This window comes from Thamnophis elegans, chromosome 1, assembly GCF_009769535.1.
Source record: "Thamnophis elegans isolate rThaEle1 chromosome 1, rThaEle1.pri, whole genome shotgun sequence".
NCBI classification, from domain to species: domain Eukaryota; kingdom Metazoa; phylum Chordata; class Lepidosauria; order Squamata; family Colubridae; genus Thamnophis; species Thamnophis elegans.
This window is the reverse complement of record NC_045541.1, coordinates 149,280,724-149,301,747: the sequence shown is the minus strand read 5'-3', so window position 1 is coordinate 149,301,747 and position 21,024 is coordinate 149,280,724. Positions and strand designations below refer to the sequence as shown.

At 37.6% G+C, this 21,024-nt stretch overlaps 1 protein-coding gene across 1 annotated transcript in view; it reads right to left on the bottom strand.

Annotated features, from left to right (window-relative positions):
- Nucleotides 1–246: 246 nt before the first annotated feature.
- Nucleotides 247–21,024, bottom strand: part of ASPG (asparaginase) — a 76,767-nt gene continuing 55,989 nt past the window's right edge. Inside the window, exons 14-15 of the mRNA XM_032213903.1 lie at nucleotides 1,835–1,934; nucleotides 247–303 (exon numbers count right to left, since the gene is read on the bottom strand). Coding sequence (XP_032069794.1) covers nucleotides 247–303; nucleotides 1,835–1,934 — 157 coding nt within the window. The remainder of the gene's footprint in view (nucleotides 304–1,834; nucleotides 1,935–21,024) is intronic.

Genomic DNA, 21,024 nt, shown 5'->3' with positions numbered 1-21,024 from the left:
CTGAAACTGAAAGATGCCTAAAACATTCTGCTGGTTCAAGTGTCTTAACTCTCAGTCAGTTCTACACTCAAATCACTCTTCAAATAGAGAAACAAGCATATTTGCTGACGGTTACTCTAAAAGTCAGTGGAAAATAACAAACTCAAAGCAGAAGACCATGACCTCACTCATCCCATTTTCCACATTGTGCTGCATGACCAATGATGTACAACAATGAATACTCGTTTTTTAAAAAACTTACCAAATTCAGGATGCCAATTTATTGAAAAACTCAATGACTTTTGCATGCCCTGCAGCCTTGGCCTATGGGGGGAAAAAAAGATTGCAATGCCAGTATACACCATCACATTTATATACACTAAGGAGCAGGGTGGCTCAAATGATTGGAACATTGGGGAGAAGTTTAGCAAGCCCGAGTTTGAGACCCGAGAGCTGCCATGGGGCAGGGTTGAGCTCTCATCCTGCACTCCAAATCCTGTTGGGGACATAAAGGAACCCCCAACTGGGTGTCCCCAGGGGAATGATGGTGTCACTGGCTAATCCTTTCAACCTGGCAGCACCTTGGTGCTTCTGACTTGAGTGCAAACTTTACATACATTGTATGTCTTCCATACACATAGCAATAGCAATAACATTTAGACTCTCTGAGTGGTTTACAATGACAGCATATTGTCCCCAAAATCTGGACCCTCATTTTACCAACCTGGGAAGGCTCAGTCAACCTTGAGCCCTGTCAGCATCAAACTTCAGGCTGTGGACAGAATTTGTGTGCTATACTGCATTCTAATCACTGTACCACCAGAGCTCCTCAATATTATAATATGTTCTTATAAGCATCATCCTGTATTATTGTCCAGTCAAGGCTCTGCTCCAAAATTCTTCAGTAGCAATAGCACATAGACTTATATACCGCTTCATAGTGCTTTTATAGCCCTCTCTAAGCAGTTTACAGAGTCAGCATATTGCCCCCAAAAGTCTGGGTCCTCATCCTCGGAAGGATGGAAGACAGAGTCAGTGAGAATCGAACTGCTGAGCTGCAGATAACAGTCAGCCTGCACTACTACACTCTAACCACTGTGCCACCTCAGCTCTTATTTAATACCTTCCCAGGAATGATTTGACATTCTTTGAAATTGTATCAATGTTTCTATTTCATCAAGTTTAAAACAGTACTGTCTTATCTATACCACACCCAAGATTTGAGGACTGCTTGAAAGACACCCATTGTTTGAAAAAAGTGAGTCCTTTTTTTTCCTCTTGATCATCTGATTTTCTATTCCCTTTTATGGCTGTTTATTTCTTCTGAGACTTTATTACATATCATGCTACTTTTAACTCATAGGCTATAAACCTCTGTCAGTTGCACTAGCAGGAGACATATGTAAAATAAATAAATTACCTACATATACTACACACACTTAATTAGAAGGGCTAATTCCATGAACTGTATTAAGGCTATAGACAGACAGCAGTTCTTTCTCTATATACATATGTACACATACAGACACATACACTGCAATTGTATAGTTATTTGCATAAAATTCATGGCAATTACCCATTTGAGCAATGAAATTCTTACTTGCTGGCCCAGCTACTTCTTTTTATTTGGAGGCAGCACTATCAAACTGAATTTGCCCCAGTCACCCATGAGAGTTAACTATGCAGAACAGATGTAACGCATGTACAGTTGGCCTTGAAAAATCTCCCTCAATGTGATTCCCATTAAAACTTCTGAAAAAGCCTCTTACAAGGCTTGGAGCATGACCTAGCAATATTCCCTGCATCTAGAACTGAAATTGAAATATAAGGTATAGTCATCCACAGTGATTCTTACCACATTAGCTGGAGTGTTTCCATCATAACCAGTTTGATTCAGATCTACCCCAGCTAAATGCCAGGCCAGCAGACCATCAAGATCTCCGTGAAAAGCAAGACTGCAAAAAAGATATATTATTATTCTAAATATTCTGAGTTCAGAGAAGTACAGCTTACTTTACAAATATATAGAAAACCAAACTTTTACAAAATAATAATTAACCACTTTTCACTTCTGCCATATATTCTAATTAAAATATGTTTTTATTTTATTACAAATGCTTTTATGCTAATTCATTTTTATGTCAGTCTCGAATCAGCTTATGACCATAAAATTCAATAAATAACAATACACCAATCAATAAATATATTAATATATCAAAAACAAAAGGTACAATCAGTGGTTATAATATTATAATCAAGCAGATTCATCTCAAATTCAGATACTTCTAGACATTCTTGCCTTAGTCCCCAAATGTACATTGAAAAATCTATATTGTTAAAATATCTCTCTGTCTCTCATTTATCTATCTGTCTGTCTGTGTCTATCGATCTATCGATCATCTACCTACCTACCTACCTACCTACCTACCTACCTACCTACCTACCTACCTACCTACCTATCTATCTATCTATCTATCTATCTATCTATCTATCTTCAAGCGCTAAAAACTGAGCTCCATGAAGAAAGATTGGCGGAACTGGGAATGCTTAATCTTTAGGAAAAAAACCTGGAAATTTTCTTTTCTTTTTGTTTTGTTTTTATTCTTCAGAAACTGTTTGGTCATGTCCCTGCCTGGCAAAGTTTTTCAGAAATGGCTTGCCATTGCCTCCTTCCTAGGGTTGAGAAAAAGTGACTGGTCCAAGGTCACTCAGCTGTTTTCATGTCTTCATGCTTCATAATTATTGGTTATTGTGTTATTGATGTAGTGTTACTGTAGTATAAAAGCATATAAAAGTGGTGTAGCATTATTGTAGTACTCTCCACATATCTGAAAAGATGACACATAGATGAAAGCTCTGTCTTCTATCATTCCAGAGTATAGAACATAAAATAATTACTCAACAATCAATTAACTCATCTTCACTGGATGTGTTCAAATAACATATTTCAGGGATGCTTGAATCCGGATTCCTGTACTGAGTAGTAGTTGGATTCCATGGCCTAAATACCTCCTTACAATTCTATGATGTGGTATGATTCTTGTGTATAATTTTTAATTAATATGTTTCAAAGTAAAATGATCCCCATTTAAAGAACAATGCTTACATTTTAGCAACAGCAGAGATTATAATTAATTTAAAACATTAAAACAGAGTCTTACAATATTTATTTTAAGATTTAAAATGTAATTTTACTAAAACCAATTTCTGAGAAACTGTGCTTAGAGTCAAAGCATTAAAAAGTGTCAGGTTTGAAAAGTTAGTGAAACTTAATAAGTTCATTACCTATCCTCCAATTCTTATAGCATGCACCTGGTAGCAAATCAAGAAGAATGAACTGGGGGGGGGGGGGGAACCTGACTTTCACTTTCTCCATGCAGACTGAAACATTTGAAATCATACTCCCCAATAAGATGGTTCAAGAAACTGGGAAACTCATTCAGATTCACTTATTGTCTTTGCCTAAGACACTGAGCTTGTAGATCACAAAGGTCAGCAGTTGGCGGTTTGAATCCCTAGTGCCACGTAATGGAGTGAGCTCCCATTACTTGTCCCAGCTTCTGCCAACCTAGCAGTTCTAAAGCATGTAAAAATGCAAGTAGAAAAATAGGAACCCCCTTTGGTGGGAAGGTAACAGCGTTCCGTGCACCTTCGGCATCTAGTCATGCCAGCTACATAACCACAGAGAAATCTTCAGACAGTGTTGGCTCTTTGGCTTTGAAACAGAGATGAGCCCCTTGGAGCCAGGAACGACTAGCACATATGCGCAAGGGGAAGCTTTACCTTTAATCTTTCTTCTTCAGCACCCATATTTACTCTAAATCTGTGGAGTCCTTGCAGACATTTGATTACTCAACTTGAAAGATTTGCAAGAAAGCAACCAAGCTCAAAGAGCTCCACTGTTGAATCCTGAGCTACAAATATTCTCTTCTATTGGTACTGTAGTTCATTCAACTTTTCCAGTATAATCAGCATAATCAAATGGTAATGTCCTCTTGACATATACTGTCTCAAACTGCAGAGGGAGGAGTGGGTTGCTTTTCCAACATTCCATTATTAGAGAAAAACGCAAACTCTTAGCAAGTAAATGAGGCAAGCTGATTTTTATTCTTCACGTGGTCTAACCAACAAAAAAAGCAATCTATGAACCTGTGGATAGACATGGTGGAAGCATAGATGCTTTACTAGGATAGAAAGGAATGGAGATGGTAGAGAATGAGGCTAGTATAAATTATCTTTACCTAAATGTCCTTTTCCTTTGTTTATATGATTTTAATTTCTTTGGCTTATAATTTCTTACTCCTTTTTGATGATGATGATGATGATGATGATGATGATGATGATGATGATGATGATGTAGTTATCCATTTAATCAAGTCCAACTCTTGATGATTCTATGAGCCAGATCTCCCCACACCTTCCAATATTTATTTGCATTTTTTTATGCTCTGGCTGGTGTTGTCTTTGACAATTCCCAGCCATCGGGTTCTTTAACAGTCTGGTTTCCTTTTACCACTAATCCTTTGAAACATTTCTCCAGTGAAATCCTTTCCTGTACTTTGCTTAATATTGCTATTCCTAATAAAGAATAGGGTGATGGATATGAATGTATTTATTTATGACATGGCATTTTTCTTTCTGAGGAGGAGGAACATTATTCAAAACAAGCATAAACCTAAAATGGTTCAGTCCTGGGTGGATTTTAGCAATAGTTTCTTGTGATTTCATCAATTGGGCCCTTCACTCATACATTTTACTATTCATGCTTATCTATCTTGTGCAATACAATAATAGGGCCAAGATAGCCTTGTTCCCTGAACGCTCTACTAAAGCTATAATATTTGAGCTTTAAAAATCTGGACAATCACTAGATGGCAGCAAAGAGTTATTTCCATAGAGCTATTCCCTTGGCAGCCATTTGGTAACCATTCAGATATGCCCAAATATAGAACTCTATCTCTTAGAATAATAAAATTGGTACCTACAATTTGAGATGAGGCGAGAACAACACATTTTTTAAAGGGTGAGAAACAAAAGGCATGGAAAATATGCCAGAAAAAGAAAGGCAAGATTACAAAAGCCCAAATAGCTGAACAAGCAATACTGCTTGATGAATCAGCTGCATAAATTAACAAGGGCGTTTGGGAAGAAGTTTTCGACAGGCTGGTTTCACCCAGAAGGTGTGCCCATGACCAAAGGGAAAGAGGCACAGGCAGTTTCATATTTCACAACATCACAGCTATCCCATAAAACACAGTTTAAAGGGGATGTCCTGCATTGAAGTTGCTTCATGTTTCATGTTTTTGCTTCAAAATTCAATATGAGATACAATACGAGAACAAAGCAGTCTCATAAGCATGTTATTATTTAATATTAAAAATGATCATATAATCTACAGCCTCCTGAAAGATACTTGCCTCCTCAAGTTTCCAAACTAGAGGCTAAGCAGGCATTGCAAAAAAGCAGGTAGGCAGGACATATAAGGAGCCTAACGTGCTACACCTCACTTAAGGGCTGCTCCTATTATTAGGCAAAGTGAAGCAGCCACCTAAGGCAACAGAAGCTGGAGGACTGGAGAAACAGTCCTAGCCAATTCAGCTAAATCCTTGGATGAAGCTCCACGTGCCACATATCTATACTGGGTCAAATAAAGTAAGACTTTATAGTGGTTACCCATAACTAGAAAAATACCATTTCCTTTTCTTTTAAACAATGTATTTTCTACAAACATAGTGGGATCTTTTCCTCAATCAACATTAAATGGGCAGAGATCTGGTAGTAAGTTGGAGTTGTACCTTAGAAAAGATCTGAAGCACCAATCCTGTGCAGAGATGCATGGAAGCAAATTCCAATAAACACAAAGCAAGAGGTAAAGCAGAGTCTACTTCAAGCTACAGGAACTCCTCCCTCCCTCCCTCCCCCCACCATGAACTACCATTTTAACTGACAGAAGGCTGCAGGAGACTGTCGTGGCTGAAAACGGGGTCCGGGGTGCACGCATGCATGCCCCCCCCCAGGGATCCATTTTCACTTGCAGAGGGCTAGCAAAACAAACTAAAAGCAAAAGAAAAGGAGAAATGTTTCCCCTTTGAGCATTGCCATTTGAGCATGCAAGAAGGGACAGGAAAGGAGAAAGGGAAAGAGGAAAGAAAAAGATGGGAAGATGGGAAAAGAGCAAGGAAGAAAAAATAAGGAAAGAGGGGAAGGAAGAAGAAAAGGGAAAGAAGAGAGAAGGAAAAAGAAGAAAAGGAAGGAAGGAGATTATAATGAGAATGAGAGAAGGTCTGAGGGAAGTCCTGCCTTAGCACTTGGCCACCACAGGTGACTCCAACATGAGTGACTTGAACTGGCCACACACCCCTGACCATGCCCCCCCTGCTCCCCCTGAGGTCAAACACAACCCTGATGCAGTCCTCAATGAAATCAAATTTGACACCCCTTCACTAGCCCATCAGGGACTATTGTCCACATTCTTTGGATACCATTGGCAATTGCCTCATGCTTAGATTACTCTGGTACATTCCTGTCAGCTTTTATCAATCCTTCTTCGTTCATAACAATATTACTTGGGATGACTTGGCTCTTCCGTGTTATTCTCATGCCTTAGTGCAGTACAGGATTCTTTATTGGCTCCCTATTCAGGTCACTATAGAGCTGACTGTAATTATTAGTGATTATGTTTACAGCCTTCCAGAATTAAACAGTGTAATACAGAACAATACTACTGACTCAACAGTACTACCTGTCACAGGGTTCTAGATGTCTTAGTAGATTACCACATAAATATGAGCCAGCAGTGTCCTGTAGCTGCCCTAAAACCCAATGCAGTCCTAGGCTGCATCCACAAAGGTATGGCATCAAGATCACAAAAAGTGATAATACCATTCTATATGGCACTAATAAGTCCACACTTGCACAAAACTGCATCCAGTTCTGATCAACACTATATATAAAATATATATAGAAAGAGTGCAGAGAAGAGCAACAAAGACGATAAAGGGCCTGGAGGCTAAACCATATGATGAATGGCAAAGGGAATTATATTTAGCCTAACAAAGAGAAGGCTTAGGAGTGACATGATAGCCATCTTCCAATACTTGAAGGGTTGTCACAGAAGAGGAGATTGGTTTAGTCTCTAAAGCACCCGAGGGCAGGACAAGAAGCAATGGATGGAAGCTTGTCAAAGGATATCAGACTTGGAACCAAGGAGCAATTTTCTGTCAATGAGAACAATTAATTAATGGAACCGCTTGCCTTACAAAGTTCTGGGTGCTCCATCACTGGAGGTTTTCAATAAAAAAATTAGACAACCATTTGTCCAGGACAGAATAAAGTGTCCTGGCCTGGAAAGGGGGTTGGACTAGAAAACCCACAAGATCATTTCCAGTCCTATGATTGTGTACTCTACAGTATCTACTGCTCTTTTTTTCTCCCCACAATTCTGTTTGTTCCTTATATTCTTCTGAGCCTGGCTGTGTGACTCTGGTATCAGTTCCCTTCATCTTTGATGGCCTTTTATAGGATTTAAATACTTTTTATTTACTCACTTTATTGTTTTACTTTTTTGGCCAACTACTACTCAAAACGACTGTGTGCAATGTGAAAATAATACAAGAATGCAGGGGAAATATTTTAAACACATGGACATGTTCTACCAATATTAATGTTCTATAGATACTAATTCTTATTAAGATTACTAATATAATTAAATTATAAAGTAGATTTGATTTGTCACAAGTTCTAGGTATATGCGATCATCTAAATGGTTAAATTGTTGATTTAACAATTTATGAATCAGTTTATCAATCAGAATAAAAAGTGTATAAATGTGCATCAAATCACCAAATCAATTACAAGGCACCCAATCCGATGCATGAAGTTGACTTGGCAATTGGCAATTTAATTCAAAGATTTGATTTTAAGACAAGATAACTGAATCACCACTTTAAATTGAACCTTCACATAGCTTTTGAGAGTTTTCAACCTAACTCACCTCACCAATTTTCTGTACACTAACCTTGGAAGAAAGATCAAATAAGACAGAAAAATAAAGTTATTATTTTGTATGTTGAATGTGTCACCTCACCTTAGACTTGAGAGAAGTCAGTGACATGTCACAAGAAGCAGCAAGGATTTCCCAGAAGAGTTACAGAGAATTGGCAATTTCATATCTTTTTTGCCTCTGAGGTCACTTCTCAATCTAGCACTGCTGATAAAAATATGTAAGCCTTTGGGAGCATCAAGCATTGGAAAGTAGGGGGATCAAATGCTGAAACATCCCAGGAATGAAAATAGAAGTATATGGAGCCAAGAATAATACCCATAGTTGGTGAAACTCATGGAAGGATGCCTGCCATTTTTAAAATACATTCTTTAGCACCAGATGGGAAAAGCTACACTCAACTGGAAAACCAGGACTGAGGGGGGGAAAAACTTTATTCTTTTTGTTTTGTGAGTGATTGGAAAGCTGTAAAAGAATACCTCTTCTCCATTATTCTTTACCAAATGGAAAGAAAAGCTTAAAGTGAGCCTCTGAATAATCTAGTTAAGAGATGGGACTCCTTTGCAGATGCTCCATTATTAAGGAGTGGCCATAGATCAACCATATAATTACATACTTTGTATTGGTGAGACTGCCACTTCGATGAGTGAGCAAACAAGGCCAATCTCAGGCTAAGTAAAGCAGCTGCCTTATTTTAGTTAGATACTGAGGACAGATTGTAGCACGGAGACAATGAGGGTAGAGCTACAGTTATATCATGAAACCTGCATTCATCCTGCTGCCCTCAAGTGATATTAAGGAGAGAAAGAATGCCATCTTGTTCTTTATCTTGGGCATAAAATGTGCTGGACTTGTAAAATAGCACATTGCTTTCCAAAGGTCTGAAACTATGTGCTACACTGGTTTGGTTGCTGCCATCTTCATCAACTAAGTGTCCATGGTCCCACCAATCCTATTGAATTACAACTCCCAGCAGCCTTTACCACCATCTATGCTGGATAGTCTTCTGGAAAAGATACATCAGTAATACCCAGAGAGACACGAGTTTTCCACTGCTGATATACAGGATTCTGACATATCTACTGTCACCAAAAATCCAAAGCCAGGATAGGAACCAAGCATCTGAAAAAGCAAAACTAACCCAGAGATAGCAAGGAAGAGGCAGGTGCAGTCCTAGTGGAATTCCATTTAATGGCAGGAAACAGAGAGCTTAATACGTCTAAATAGAGAATACAGTACTTCCAGAGTTCCTTTCTTCACATAATCATCTCGGCTCCATAATTACAATGGCTATTTTACTAGTTTTCTGTAACATTTGTTCTATGTCTAAACAAGTTGTGGAACTTCTCAAACCAGGCTGTTCTTGCTGCTATGCCTCATATCCTCATCACTTTGTCTTTAGAGTCTTATGGTTCACTTTACATGAGGCACCTTTGAAAGCAGCTCAAAAGCTGCAATTTATTCAACATGCAGCAGCCCAGCTATTTGGAGGGGAAAGCACAATTGGTTTAGAAGCATTGCCTCAGTCCCTTGTCACTCAACTGCTGACAGATTTCTAGAACTAATTTAAAGTGCTGCTTTATAAATCCCTACTGATGCCTCTGCTCCCAATTTGTGGGAGGTGAAAGAAGGAGAGTCTTATGGTCACATCTTCACATTGGTGGGCCCCATACCACGGCATGCCTTGCCTCTCACAAAGCAGCCAAGATTGCCTTATTATAAAGGACTTCTGATGCAAACAGGGAACCTAAACTATTGTGGTAATATTAGTTTTAGCAGTTTGTTATTCTATTTTGACCATAATGATATTATTATAAATTGCCTTGAGTTGTTGGAAGCTGTATAAATAAATGAATAAATAATAAGTAAAATATCCTCATAGAAGGCCATCACTACTTCTAAGGTCTATATGTGAGCTGAGCTTATACATTTCTCTCCAGTTCTCCTATTCTGCTTGAAAGGAGAGAAAGAGATCCAATTTTGTAGCACAAATAGTTTCATGATTCTGTGTGAGGTTTTATAACACAGTTTCCATACCAAAAGATTAAGTCATTCCAAAGGCTTCATAATTTGATATTTTCCTTATTTTCTTACAGATCAAGATATCACCATTAAAAAGAATGGAATTGATTAGTACAAGTCATTTATTTAACCATACCAATCTCCTCATGGTTCACATATTGGGTTAATGATGTTCCTGGCATGGAAAAATTGCCTTTCAGATTTCAGCCCTTTCTCTCATTATGAGTCAGGAAATTTACTTAAAACTGTTTCATCAGATGCATCACTAATTATGTCCTTGCCACCATCTTATAAATATGTAAGATTAACAATATGCTGAAAGGCATACTGTAAGTCTTCAGCTAAACTTTAGATATCTAAAAGACCTGTTATTTAAATAAAGTTAAGAAAAAGGCTGAGATGGAAGTTTATCTATAAAACTAAAGCCTTTATGGATCGATATTTCAAAGCAAAAAATGGCAAAATCTGTAAATCATTATCTCAGCTTGGTTACAAGATATAGCATAGTAGCAGAATTAGAGATTTGATAAAACACAATCTAAAAATTTGCAGAGGCTTAGGAGACCCAGGGATATGCTGTATTTAACACAAGTTTTAACACAAGAGAATGCATAACTTAGAGACCTAAACTATATAGCCTATCTCAAAGAGCACAGCACTAGGAGTCCTACAAATGTTGCTCCAAATGGTCATTTTTATGAAATAAAAGAGAAAAATATAAACTACATGACTAGAAAGTAATATCAACAGCATTTAACTGTAAATAATAGATTTTTCTTCTACTCTCATCTATTGCTTTTTGGAGTGCAGTCTTCATGCACAATTCAAAGCTAAGTATAAGATAGTCTTGGCCAAGAAAAAAAATTAGACACTCTTTCTATAGGATCACAAGCCTTTTTTTGTGGGGGGGTGAGGAAGCTGTCCATGGAAATCGAACCAAAACCATGGTAATTGAAGAAAACATGGCTCAATAAACAATAAGTAAGCTCAACCATTTTATGCTCATTCTAGGCTGGACCATTAATGGAACAGTTTAACCAATCTCTTCTAAACAGATGAAGTTCACCAGGCCTGATGAACAGCTAATATTGTACCTATCTGCAAGAAAGGGGGTAGGGTAAAAGCTGGCAACTATAAGCCAGTGAATTTATCATCTGTAGTATTGAAGTTAATGAAATCGCTCCTGAAAAAAAGGATTGATGAACATTTAAAAGTGCACAACTTAATGGACCCAAAGAAACATGGCTTTACTACAGGCAGATAATGGCAAACTAATCTGATAGACTTTCTTAAACTATGTCACAAATGTTTGGGACAAAGGTGTGGACATAGACTATCTGGGTTTTAGCAAAGCACTTGATTACAGTTCAGTGGATAGGAAGTTGGCTGAGGGATAGATTCCCGTGGGTAATTGTTAACAGGGCACTGTCTGAAGAGAGACTGGTCACAAAGGGTGTACCACAAGGTTCAGTCCAGAGGTGGTATTCAGCTGGTTCTCTCCAGTTTGGGTGAACCGGTAACGGCGGCTGCAGGAGGCTCCGCCCACCCATCCTGACGTAATGTGGGAGCACTGTGCATGCGCAGATGAGGCATGTGTGTGCTCACATTTGCAAACCGGTAGAGAAGGTAAGTAAATCCCAGCTCTGGTTTAGTCCTAGGTCCTGTTGTGTTGAATGTGTTTGTAAGTGAAATAAGAGAAGGATTGCCAGGTAAGATTTGTCTTTTTGCTGATGACACAAAGATGCATAATAGAGTTGACTTGTGTGAGCGTATCCATAATATGGAAACTGATTTTTCCATATTACGAAAAGCATATTATGCTTTTTCCAAAAGCATTGCTGGAAAAATTTTCAAAAATGTGGAAACTAGAACTTATAGAAATATAATCAATCAATCAATCAATCAATCAATAATGTTTCTAAATGTAAGAACATGCTGTTAGAAAAAAGGAATCCTCTGGCAGGGCCACAATGTTAAACAGATCAACAAATAAAAAGATTTAGATGTGTTCATAGCAGATGATTGCAAATTGAACAAAATTCTGGGATGTATCACTAGAGGGATCACGAGCAAGAAAATGGAGGTTCTAGTCTTACTACACAGAACAGACCCCGTTGGAAATACTGTTTTGAGAATATTCTTCTTGCTTATAACAAATTACCAATACTTTTGACAGAATATTGTCCTTTAGAGAACATCTCAAGAAGACTGCAGCCAAACTGCAATCAAGGAATAACATCCTGCAAGCTGTGTGGATCTACCTGGAGTTCTTCAGCTACCACCTTGCGATCTTCAGTTCTTGGCCTTGTTTTTCAACGGCAGAATATTGTTCCCTGATCTGGATAAATAGTAGCCATACCAGACTGTCTGACACACAGCTGAATCACATGTGCATCTTATTGGGCACAATAAGATCCATCCCACTTTCTGATTACCAGTTTTGAGCCATATTCCTCCACTACATCTTTGAAAGAAAATGCTCTGCTATGAGACTGTAAGAAAATAATTAGTAATATTCAACCACTAATCAATGCTGCTATATGGCTGATGCTATAAACAAGTAAAAATGAGTAAATATTTGTTCATTGAGAATGTAATTGTGATCTGCTTTTTAATATTTTTGCCATACAATCAATCAATCCATAATGGAATACCGCGTCCAGTTCTGTAGACTTCATTTAAAAATTATTGATAAGATTGAACGAGTCCAGAGATGAGGAATAAAAATTATTCAAGAACAGAGGGACAAAATATATCAGGAAAAATTTGGAGGAATTGAATATGTACAACCTGGAGGACAGAAGGGGACAGGGGCACATGATTGAAACTTTTAAATATGTTAAGGTGTGAAGGTTCTAGAAGGCAGTATGTTCAATATTAAGCAAAAATCAAGAACATGGGCATAACCTCAAACAGATAGGAGGGAAATTCAAAAGTGATATTACTTCACAGAAAAAGTAGTGGAAACTTGGAACCAACTTCCAGTGGAGGTAGTGGGTCAGTCATCAGTAACTGGGTTTAAATATGCTTGGAATAAACACATGTCCATCATCCATAGTGGCACAAGAGCTATGGTGCCATAGTGATTAGAATGTAGTATTGCAAGCTAATTCTGCTGACTGTCGGTAGTTTGATCCTGACCAGCTCAAGATTGACTCAGCCTTCCATCCTTCCAAGGTCGCTAAAATTGCTCCCTGATTGTTGAAAGAAATATGCTGACACTGTAAACCATTTAGAGAGGACTTTAAAGGATTATGAAGCGGTATATAAAACTAAGTGCTATTGCTATCTGGCAAAAATTAAGATAAATTTAATTTTTTAAAAAAAATTAATTAATAGGAAAACAGGAAATAAAGAACTCAAAGGGCAAACTTGATGGATCACTATATATTTTTTTTCTGCCATCAGTTTTCAATGTTTCTATAACTCTTACCTAATCTTTTGATTTTCCACACTGGGTAGCATGTTCATTACTGATAATTCTAAAAGTTGAAGTCCACTCTTATGGAGGCCAGCTAGGTTTAAGAAGGCAGTCATGACTGGTGTCTGTTAAAAGACATATAATTTGTGATCTAATTGAAGCATAGCCCCTCCTTTCTATCATCTTGGCCATCCAAAGCTTTGTAATAGGGCTTTATTGCCTACCTAGCCTTGCAAAACCAAGTAGATTTAAACATCTTGCAGGGCACCATAACTGCTGATGGCTTAGTTGACTCACTTTTTTCGGGAACTCTTCCATACCTTCCCACCTTAAATCCTCCCAACAAGCACATTAAGTCCTGATGGGAGATTTAGATGTTTACAGCTGAAAACTATCTCCCAGATAGTGAAGAGATTATCCTTCTGTGTTGGTTGAAAAATCTTGATAAGCGAAGTAGAGATTTTACATGCAGGGAAAGTAATTCCACCTGGAACACATTCATGCAATAAGTCTGCCTGCCTATATCTTTTTATGAATTTCCTATAAAACCTAGCACAGATTCAGACTATAAAAACATACTCCATATTTTATTTTATGAGAAAGATAATCTGGTATAAGAGGCATGGTCAAAGTTCTGTCAAAAGCCTTTTTTTCCCTAACAGCCATAATCATAAATGAACAGCATTTTAGCCTAGAGGGGGACTCCATTGGAGTAAAGCATTTTTTTATTTCATTATTCAGTTTATATATATATATAGGAGAAAGAAGGAGGATGGACAGGAAAAGATAATTTGATTACTTCTCTCCATTTAAATATTCTTCTGTTTTCACATTTCATGCAGAGAAGCAATCCAGAGATGAAAAGGTCAAGGCTCAACTTTTTTCCTAACTACAGGAACAGGGTCAGGGATGTCAATTAAATCTGATCTCTGGTTAAATGTGATATTGCAGAGTCATTTTTAGAATGGATACTTATGTTTCCTGCTTTTCTTTTTCCTAAAACATGAAATCTGGTTTGATAGTTAAGATGAGAATAACTGTGAGTCAGTTCATATCACACCTTAGCAACGCGATATACAAAGGGTCACAAATTAAGTGATACCTATGCATTCTGTCCAAAGATATTTTTTCAATACTTGTTTTTTACAAATGGATTCTATACAGGGGTGGGATTCAGCTGGTTTGGACCGGTTCAGGAGAACTGGATGCTGATTTTACATCTGGTTCGCCGAACTGGTAGTTGAAAGGACTGGCTGGCCCTGCCCACCCCGCTCCGCCCTTCCCAGGAATCTCTATGCGACCCTGTTTTGGATGCCAGGTAAGTGCAGGGTTTGCACAGAAGCTCTGGGAGGGCAAAAAACGAGTCTCCTGGAAGTCCAGAAACAGTTCCATTTCCAGCCTCCGGAGGGCTTCCGGACCCCAGAGGAGGCCATTTTTGCCCACCTGAATGCTTGAGGAAAGCCTGCAAAGCCATTGGAAGGGTGAAAAATTCTCCCCCACCTGGTTCAGAAGGCCATGTAGACTACACCCACCATGGCTATGCCCACCCAGCAACCGGGCAGAGGACCGATTGCTAAAAATTTTCAATCCCACCCTTAATATATAGATATGCAAAATATATAGGGATAGCCAAATGATGTTTTGGGTCCATTTTGCATATTCAAAAACAGCGCATGAGAGCTTTTCTATTACACATTGTAGAAACAGCATTTGCAGAATTACCTCTGAATATTCCCTACCTTATCCATTTTTTTTAAAAAAAAAAGAAAGATACCTACCATTAATGCTTACTAATGGGACATTTAGAACATCATAGACTACTTAACATTACTATAGTATTGCTCTTCTGAACTTTGATCCAAACTTTACTGGAAAAGCAGACAAACATGGTGCAACTACTAATGGCAAAGATCCCCTCTGAGAAAATAGTGGAGAATTCTTCCTGTTCCCAGAGAAATTAGGTGACATGGTCTTTCCAATGTGGCCCAAATAGGGAAGAGAATATCAAAAGCTGTGTCTACCAGGCATCTAACAATTATGGAAACTGAAGCATAAATTTAGAAGGCACCAGATTGTAGAAGTCAGTCTATGGACGTGTTTGGCTCTAAAAGCCACTATAAAATTGTAATCAAAATTTTTAATGTGAAATTAGGAGAAATTACTAAATACACAACTTATAAACATATTAAATGTATTTAAGTAAATGTATATTGAAGTTAATTACACTAAAGTTAATGATCCTGCTTAGCCCAAAAGGAAGGTTTAAAAAAAACCTATATAGAGATAAGCATCCAATATAAGGTCCAACTTTCCTCACCTTTTCAAACTAGATTTCCAACTTCAGTTAAAGCTAATAAATGTGTGCAGAGATTATACTTGTGCATATGCACATGCCAGAAAGAATCCTTCAGGGACCAGAAGAGTGAAGTCACCCACATATATACAAATACAAATACACAGAGACACTGTACGCTACTGATCCAAATTAATTAAGTACTCCATTTGATAAAATTGATTCCCCCATCTGCACATACCTTCTGTTCTCTCACACATAAATAATTCTCAGAAACACAAGTGTGTGCGTGCCCTTCCAGCAGCCAAGGGCATCGATGGAGAGGAGTGAGAGCAGATTTCAAGATGGTGACCTTAACTACATGGCTAAGATCCTACATCTTTTTACAAATAATATAATAGTAGTAACTGTGAGAGGGATCTTGGAGTCCTAGTAGACAACCATTTAAATTTGAGCCAGCAGTGTGCAGCAGCTCCCCAAAAAGCCAACACAGTTCTAGGCTGCATAAACAGAGGGATAGAATCAAGATCATGTGAAGTATTAATACCACTTTCTAATGCCTTGGTAAAAGAAGGATTAGGGGTGACATGATAGCAGTGTTCCAATATCTCAGGAGTTGCCATAAAGAAGAGGGAGTCAAACTATTCTCCAAAACTCCCGAGGGCAGGACATGAAACAATGGATGGAAACTAATCAAGGAGGGAAACAACCTAGAACTAAGAAGAAATTTCATGACAGTTAGAACAATTAATCAACAACCTCCAGAAGTTGTGAATGCTCCAATACCGGAAGTTTTTAAGAAGAGATTGGACAACCATTTGTCTGAAATGGTATAGGGTTTCCTGTCTGAGCAGGGAAGATCTCCAAGGTCCTTTCCAACTCTGCTATTCTGTTTTGTTCTGTTGTTCTGTTCTGTTCTTCAAATGGTGCACATAAATAGGGTTATTTATGGTGCACATGATCATGACTGCCATCTTGTTTTTTTTTAATCTTTCCCTGCAGATAGCCCTGCTTTTTGTCTGTTCTGACAAAAGCAACAAGCACTTATAGATACTAATGCACTGAACAATATATTGACATGCCCTGAATTCACATATGATAAGAACTCTTAATCAAGTATAACATGCTAAATGTGTTTGGTTAAGTTATTTTATACAAGTATAGTCAAACACTGCATAGGCACTGGTTGGGGCTACCTATATATATATATATATATATATATATATATATATATATATATATATGTATATGTATATGTATATGTATATGTATATGTATATGTATATGTATATGTATATGTATATGTATATGTATATGTATATGTATATGTATATGTATATGTATATGTATGTATATGTATATGTATATATATGTATATATATTCAAGAGAAATAGCCACATTTTAACTTACTATAATCTTACATACTTGCTAGGTTATTCTATCTCCCTCACATAGACAAACTAACTTTAGGAGGGGGAAACATATGAGATACAATCCACTGCTCAACATTTTCTGTATATAGAACCAAGATATTGCAATGGAGTTTGGACTGAACAAATAGGTCACCCTTAACACCAACAGGAGAAAAATAGTGAAAATTGGATGAATATTAATTTCCTTTGGAATAACATCAAAAGCCTGGATGGGGAAAATCACTACAAATACGTGGGCACACTTCAAATTGACAATATCAAGTGTAAAGACAAGAAGGTTAGAAGTGAATACATCATGAGCATGAAGAGATCTTAGTACAAACTCAGTGGAGGAAATTCCATCAAGGCAATTAACTTCTTGGTGATTCCAATCATTAGAATAGTGGACTGGACTCAAGCAAAACTAAAAGCTCTGGATGGGGAGACCAGAAAAAAATCACAATATCATAAATTATGTCCTTCATCCAAGCAGCAATGTTGACAGACTCTACTTACTAAGAAAAATAGGTGACCATGGAATGTTGCAAGTATACAAATAAAATGGCATTAGAAGAATATATTCAGGCCTTTTCAGTTCTTCAATTTTAAATTAAATTTAAAGTCACTGGCATTGACAAAAGCAACATAAGTCTATTGCAAAAGTCCCTCATTTTCAATTTGGCCTACAAGAAAGACCAAATGAAGAACTGAAAAGACATAACAAGGCAAAATATTACATAGCAAACTGTAGGCAAAGCAGTTAACAACAAGACCTGGCAATAGTTAAGAGAAGGAAAGTTGAAGAAACAGATAAAGAAGAATTTTGGCAGTATAAAACCAAACCTTAAGAACAAATGCATATGAATCCAGAACCAAGAAGACAGCAACAGACAGTGAATGCCATCTCTGGGGGGAAAAAAGCTAAAAAAAATAGTTGGCTACATAGTTTGCTGCTGTAAGAAGATCACATAAACTTACTACAAACAACAGCATGACAAAGTAACAATTGTGCATTGGAATATCTGCAAGAAATATCTTTCATCTGCAAGCTGGTGGGACTATAACCTAGTTGAAAAGTAATAGAAAATGAAGAAGCTAAAGTTCTGTGTAATTTTAAAATTCAGTCAAATAAGCATCCACTATATAACACTCCAGAGTGAACAATTATTGATAACAAAGAAAAAAATGTCTGGATAGTGGGTGTTGCAATACCTGGAGAGAACAGGAGACAGAGGAAAGAAATGGAGAAAATCACAAAATACAAAGATCTGCAAACAGAAGTAGAATAACTGTGGCAAAAGAAAAGAATGATAATACTAAAGAAAGGTACAATTCAGGAGCACAGTATGAAAAACCATCAGCATTGACAAAATCACCATCACCATCAATTGCAGAAGGCAGCTTTATTTGGAACAGCTTACTTCCTGCAGTGATACCTTTAACACCATCAAACTATAACAGGTCCTTGGAAAGAACTTGATAGGAAGATAGAAGTGCTAAATCCAGTCTGAACATCTGGCTGACTGTGCAATGAACCGTAATAAATAAAAGCCTTCACAGAGAAATGAAACAATTGTTTGGTTAGAAAAGCAATCTAAGTAAACAAAATGTCTCAATAAAAATTTATTTATGCAGTTATCATTTTTCTGATTGTTGAATGCAGCCCCAAAGCACTTTGCTGTCATCTATGACTAACCTGTTAAACTGGATTTTCACATGCAGAAGTGGGTTAATCTATTTCCTAAAGAATATAAAGTTTTTTTAGGCCACTCCTCTTAATAATCTTGACAACTAAACAAGATTTTACAAAGCAGATTCCAAGCCTGTCATTCTTGGGAATTAATGCTGCATTAATTGGTTCTATGGAATTGCTGTTTGGAAAGCACAAAACAGAACTAGTCTTATATTCAAAAAATTTATGTCACTCCTGTACCTCAATACTTTTGAAAGTTAATAGTAACTAACTAGCTTTTTCTAAGTTTTTTTTTCTTATCTTCAGCAACTTGATTCATCTAAGCCAGAGATGGCTTAGTAACTGGGATCATATGTCATTTTGCAATAGCTCAGACCAAGAACTTTTGACTAGTGTAATAGAAGGTGAAAATGAAGTTTAAAAGAGTTCTCTTCTTTGGCAATCCAAATATGAATTTATTACCGCTAAATACCCTTTGATTAAATTAGTTTTGCTTTCCAATGAATTTGTTGCTTTTGAATACAACTTTGTGTAGCCATAGAAACCAATTTTAGAAGTAATCCCTCCAGATAGTGGACCAAAACAGAGTTCCCCATGTAAAACATGGCAGATTTTGGAAACGGCTAGATTAGAAGTAAAATGTGTTTCTGTGAACAGAAGATCAGCTGAGCAACACTTGGCAGTTTCAAATTCAACTCTGAAATCGAGGAAATCAGTGGGAGAACCTCTAAAGCAGGGGTGTCAAACTCGAGTCGTCATAGTAGCGTCACATGACATATCGGACTTTTCCCCCTTTCGCTAAACTGGGCAGGGATAGAGCCAGCACACGACACATCTGGCCCACAGGCTGTGAGTTTGACACCCCTTGCTCTAAAGAATTCCTTATCCGCTGGATTGATCAGTCTTCTGTGCCACCGATCCACTCACAGCATTAACTTAACTGTAACCCATTTGCAAAATACCTATTTGTCCTTGGAATTTTTGATTATCAATATCACATGTGGCAAGTTTAAGAAAGGCTGTTGCATGACACCTAATAACAAGATAAGCAGAAGAATTAGGCCAATGAGCACATCAGGAATTTAGACAGCACTCTTTTGCAGATATTCACAGAAAACAGCTGTCACAAGAAGGGTTTTAAGCAGATAGAGAAATAACCTTTCAAAGTTAGCTTTGTTTACAAGAAGTGTGTTGGTAATGCACCGTAAGATCTGTTTTAGTGGGCAATGATCTGGTATAAGATAGAGGGGCAAGGAAACAGTGAGGAACGTTGGCTATTCTGATGCTAATGAATAAGATTCAACTATGCAGTAGATATTGGAGATTTGCAACCTGAAGGTAGATGCTACTTTCATTTTTGCCTCAAGCAGCAAAAAGTCTGGAATCAAAGCAGTACATTTATTAAAGCAGCAATTTTCAAATTTAACAACTTGAAAATGTATGGACTTCAACTCCCAGCATTCCCCACCATCTCTTCAACCCTTAAATGTGACTCTCAATTGCTTTGTCATCAATATTCTACAAAATTCTCTTTCATGAACAATTGCCTGATATAATGTCATTCAGAACCAGCTATATGGTGATGTCATTACTCTAACACTGAGTGTAAGTTTCACTTTCTGTTGTTACTATGAATGGATAATACAATCCATTCATAGTATCTTCAATCAGATTTTGCTAATAATAAATATCAAAGTAATTGTTAGTGAAGACAGTACTTTTGAACTTTCTCCTTTGAATCAACAAACACCTTTATGACTGTGCAAACATACATAAATGCAACATTGTCAAGACAGATAAGAGAACTGTGAGGACAACAACCAGTTGTTGTGGACCGCCGGCAGCCAGCAGAGCTGGCAGCAAAGTCGAACAGTGAGGAGGTTGGGGAGGAACATGTGCCACTCCTGGCACTGAGGAAAGCTCAGACGAGGGCTCTGTGTTGGAGGCAGAGACAGCAGTGAGGCAGAGGAACAGCTGGAGTCTGTTCCCAGTGTGCGCCTGCACAGAGCTGCCAGAAGACAAGAACAATTAAGAAAGCAAGGTCGACTTGGGAGTAAAGCCATACCTTGGAGTTATTGGCCCCTCCCATAGGAAACAAAAGAGGAGCGAACAGGGAGTGGACTTTTGCAGGAAACAATTCATTCCTTCGTTCATTTCAAGAGTGGAAAGTTCTGTTTATGACTATAAGAGTTTCTGTGCCA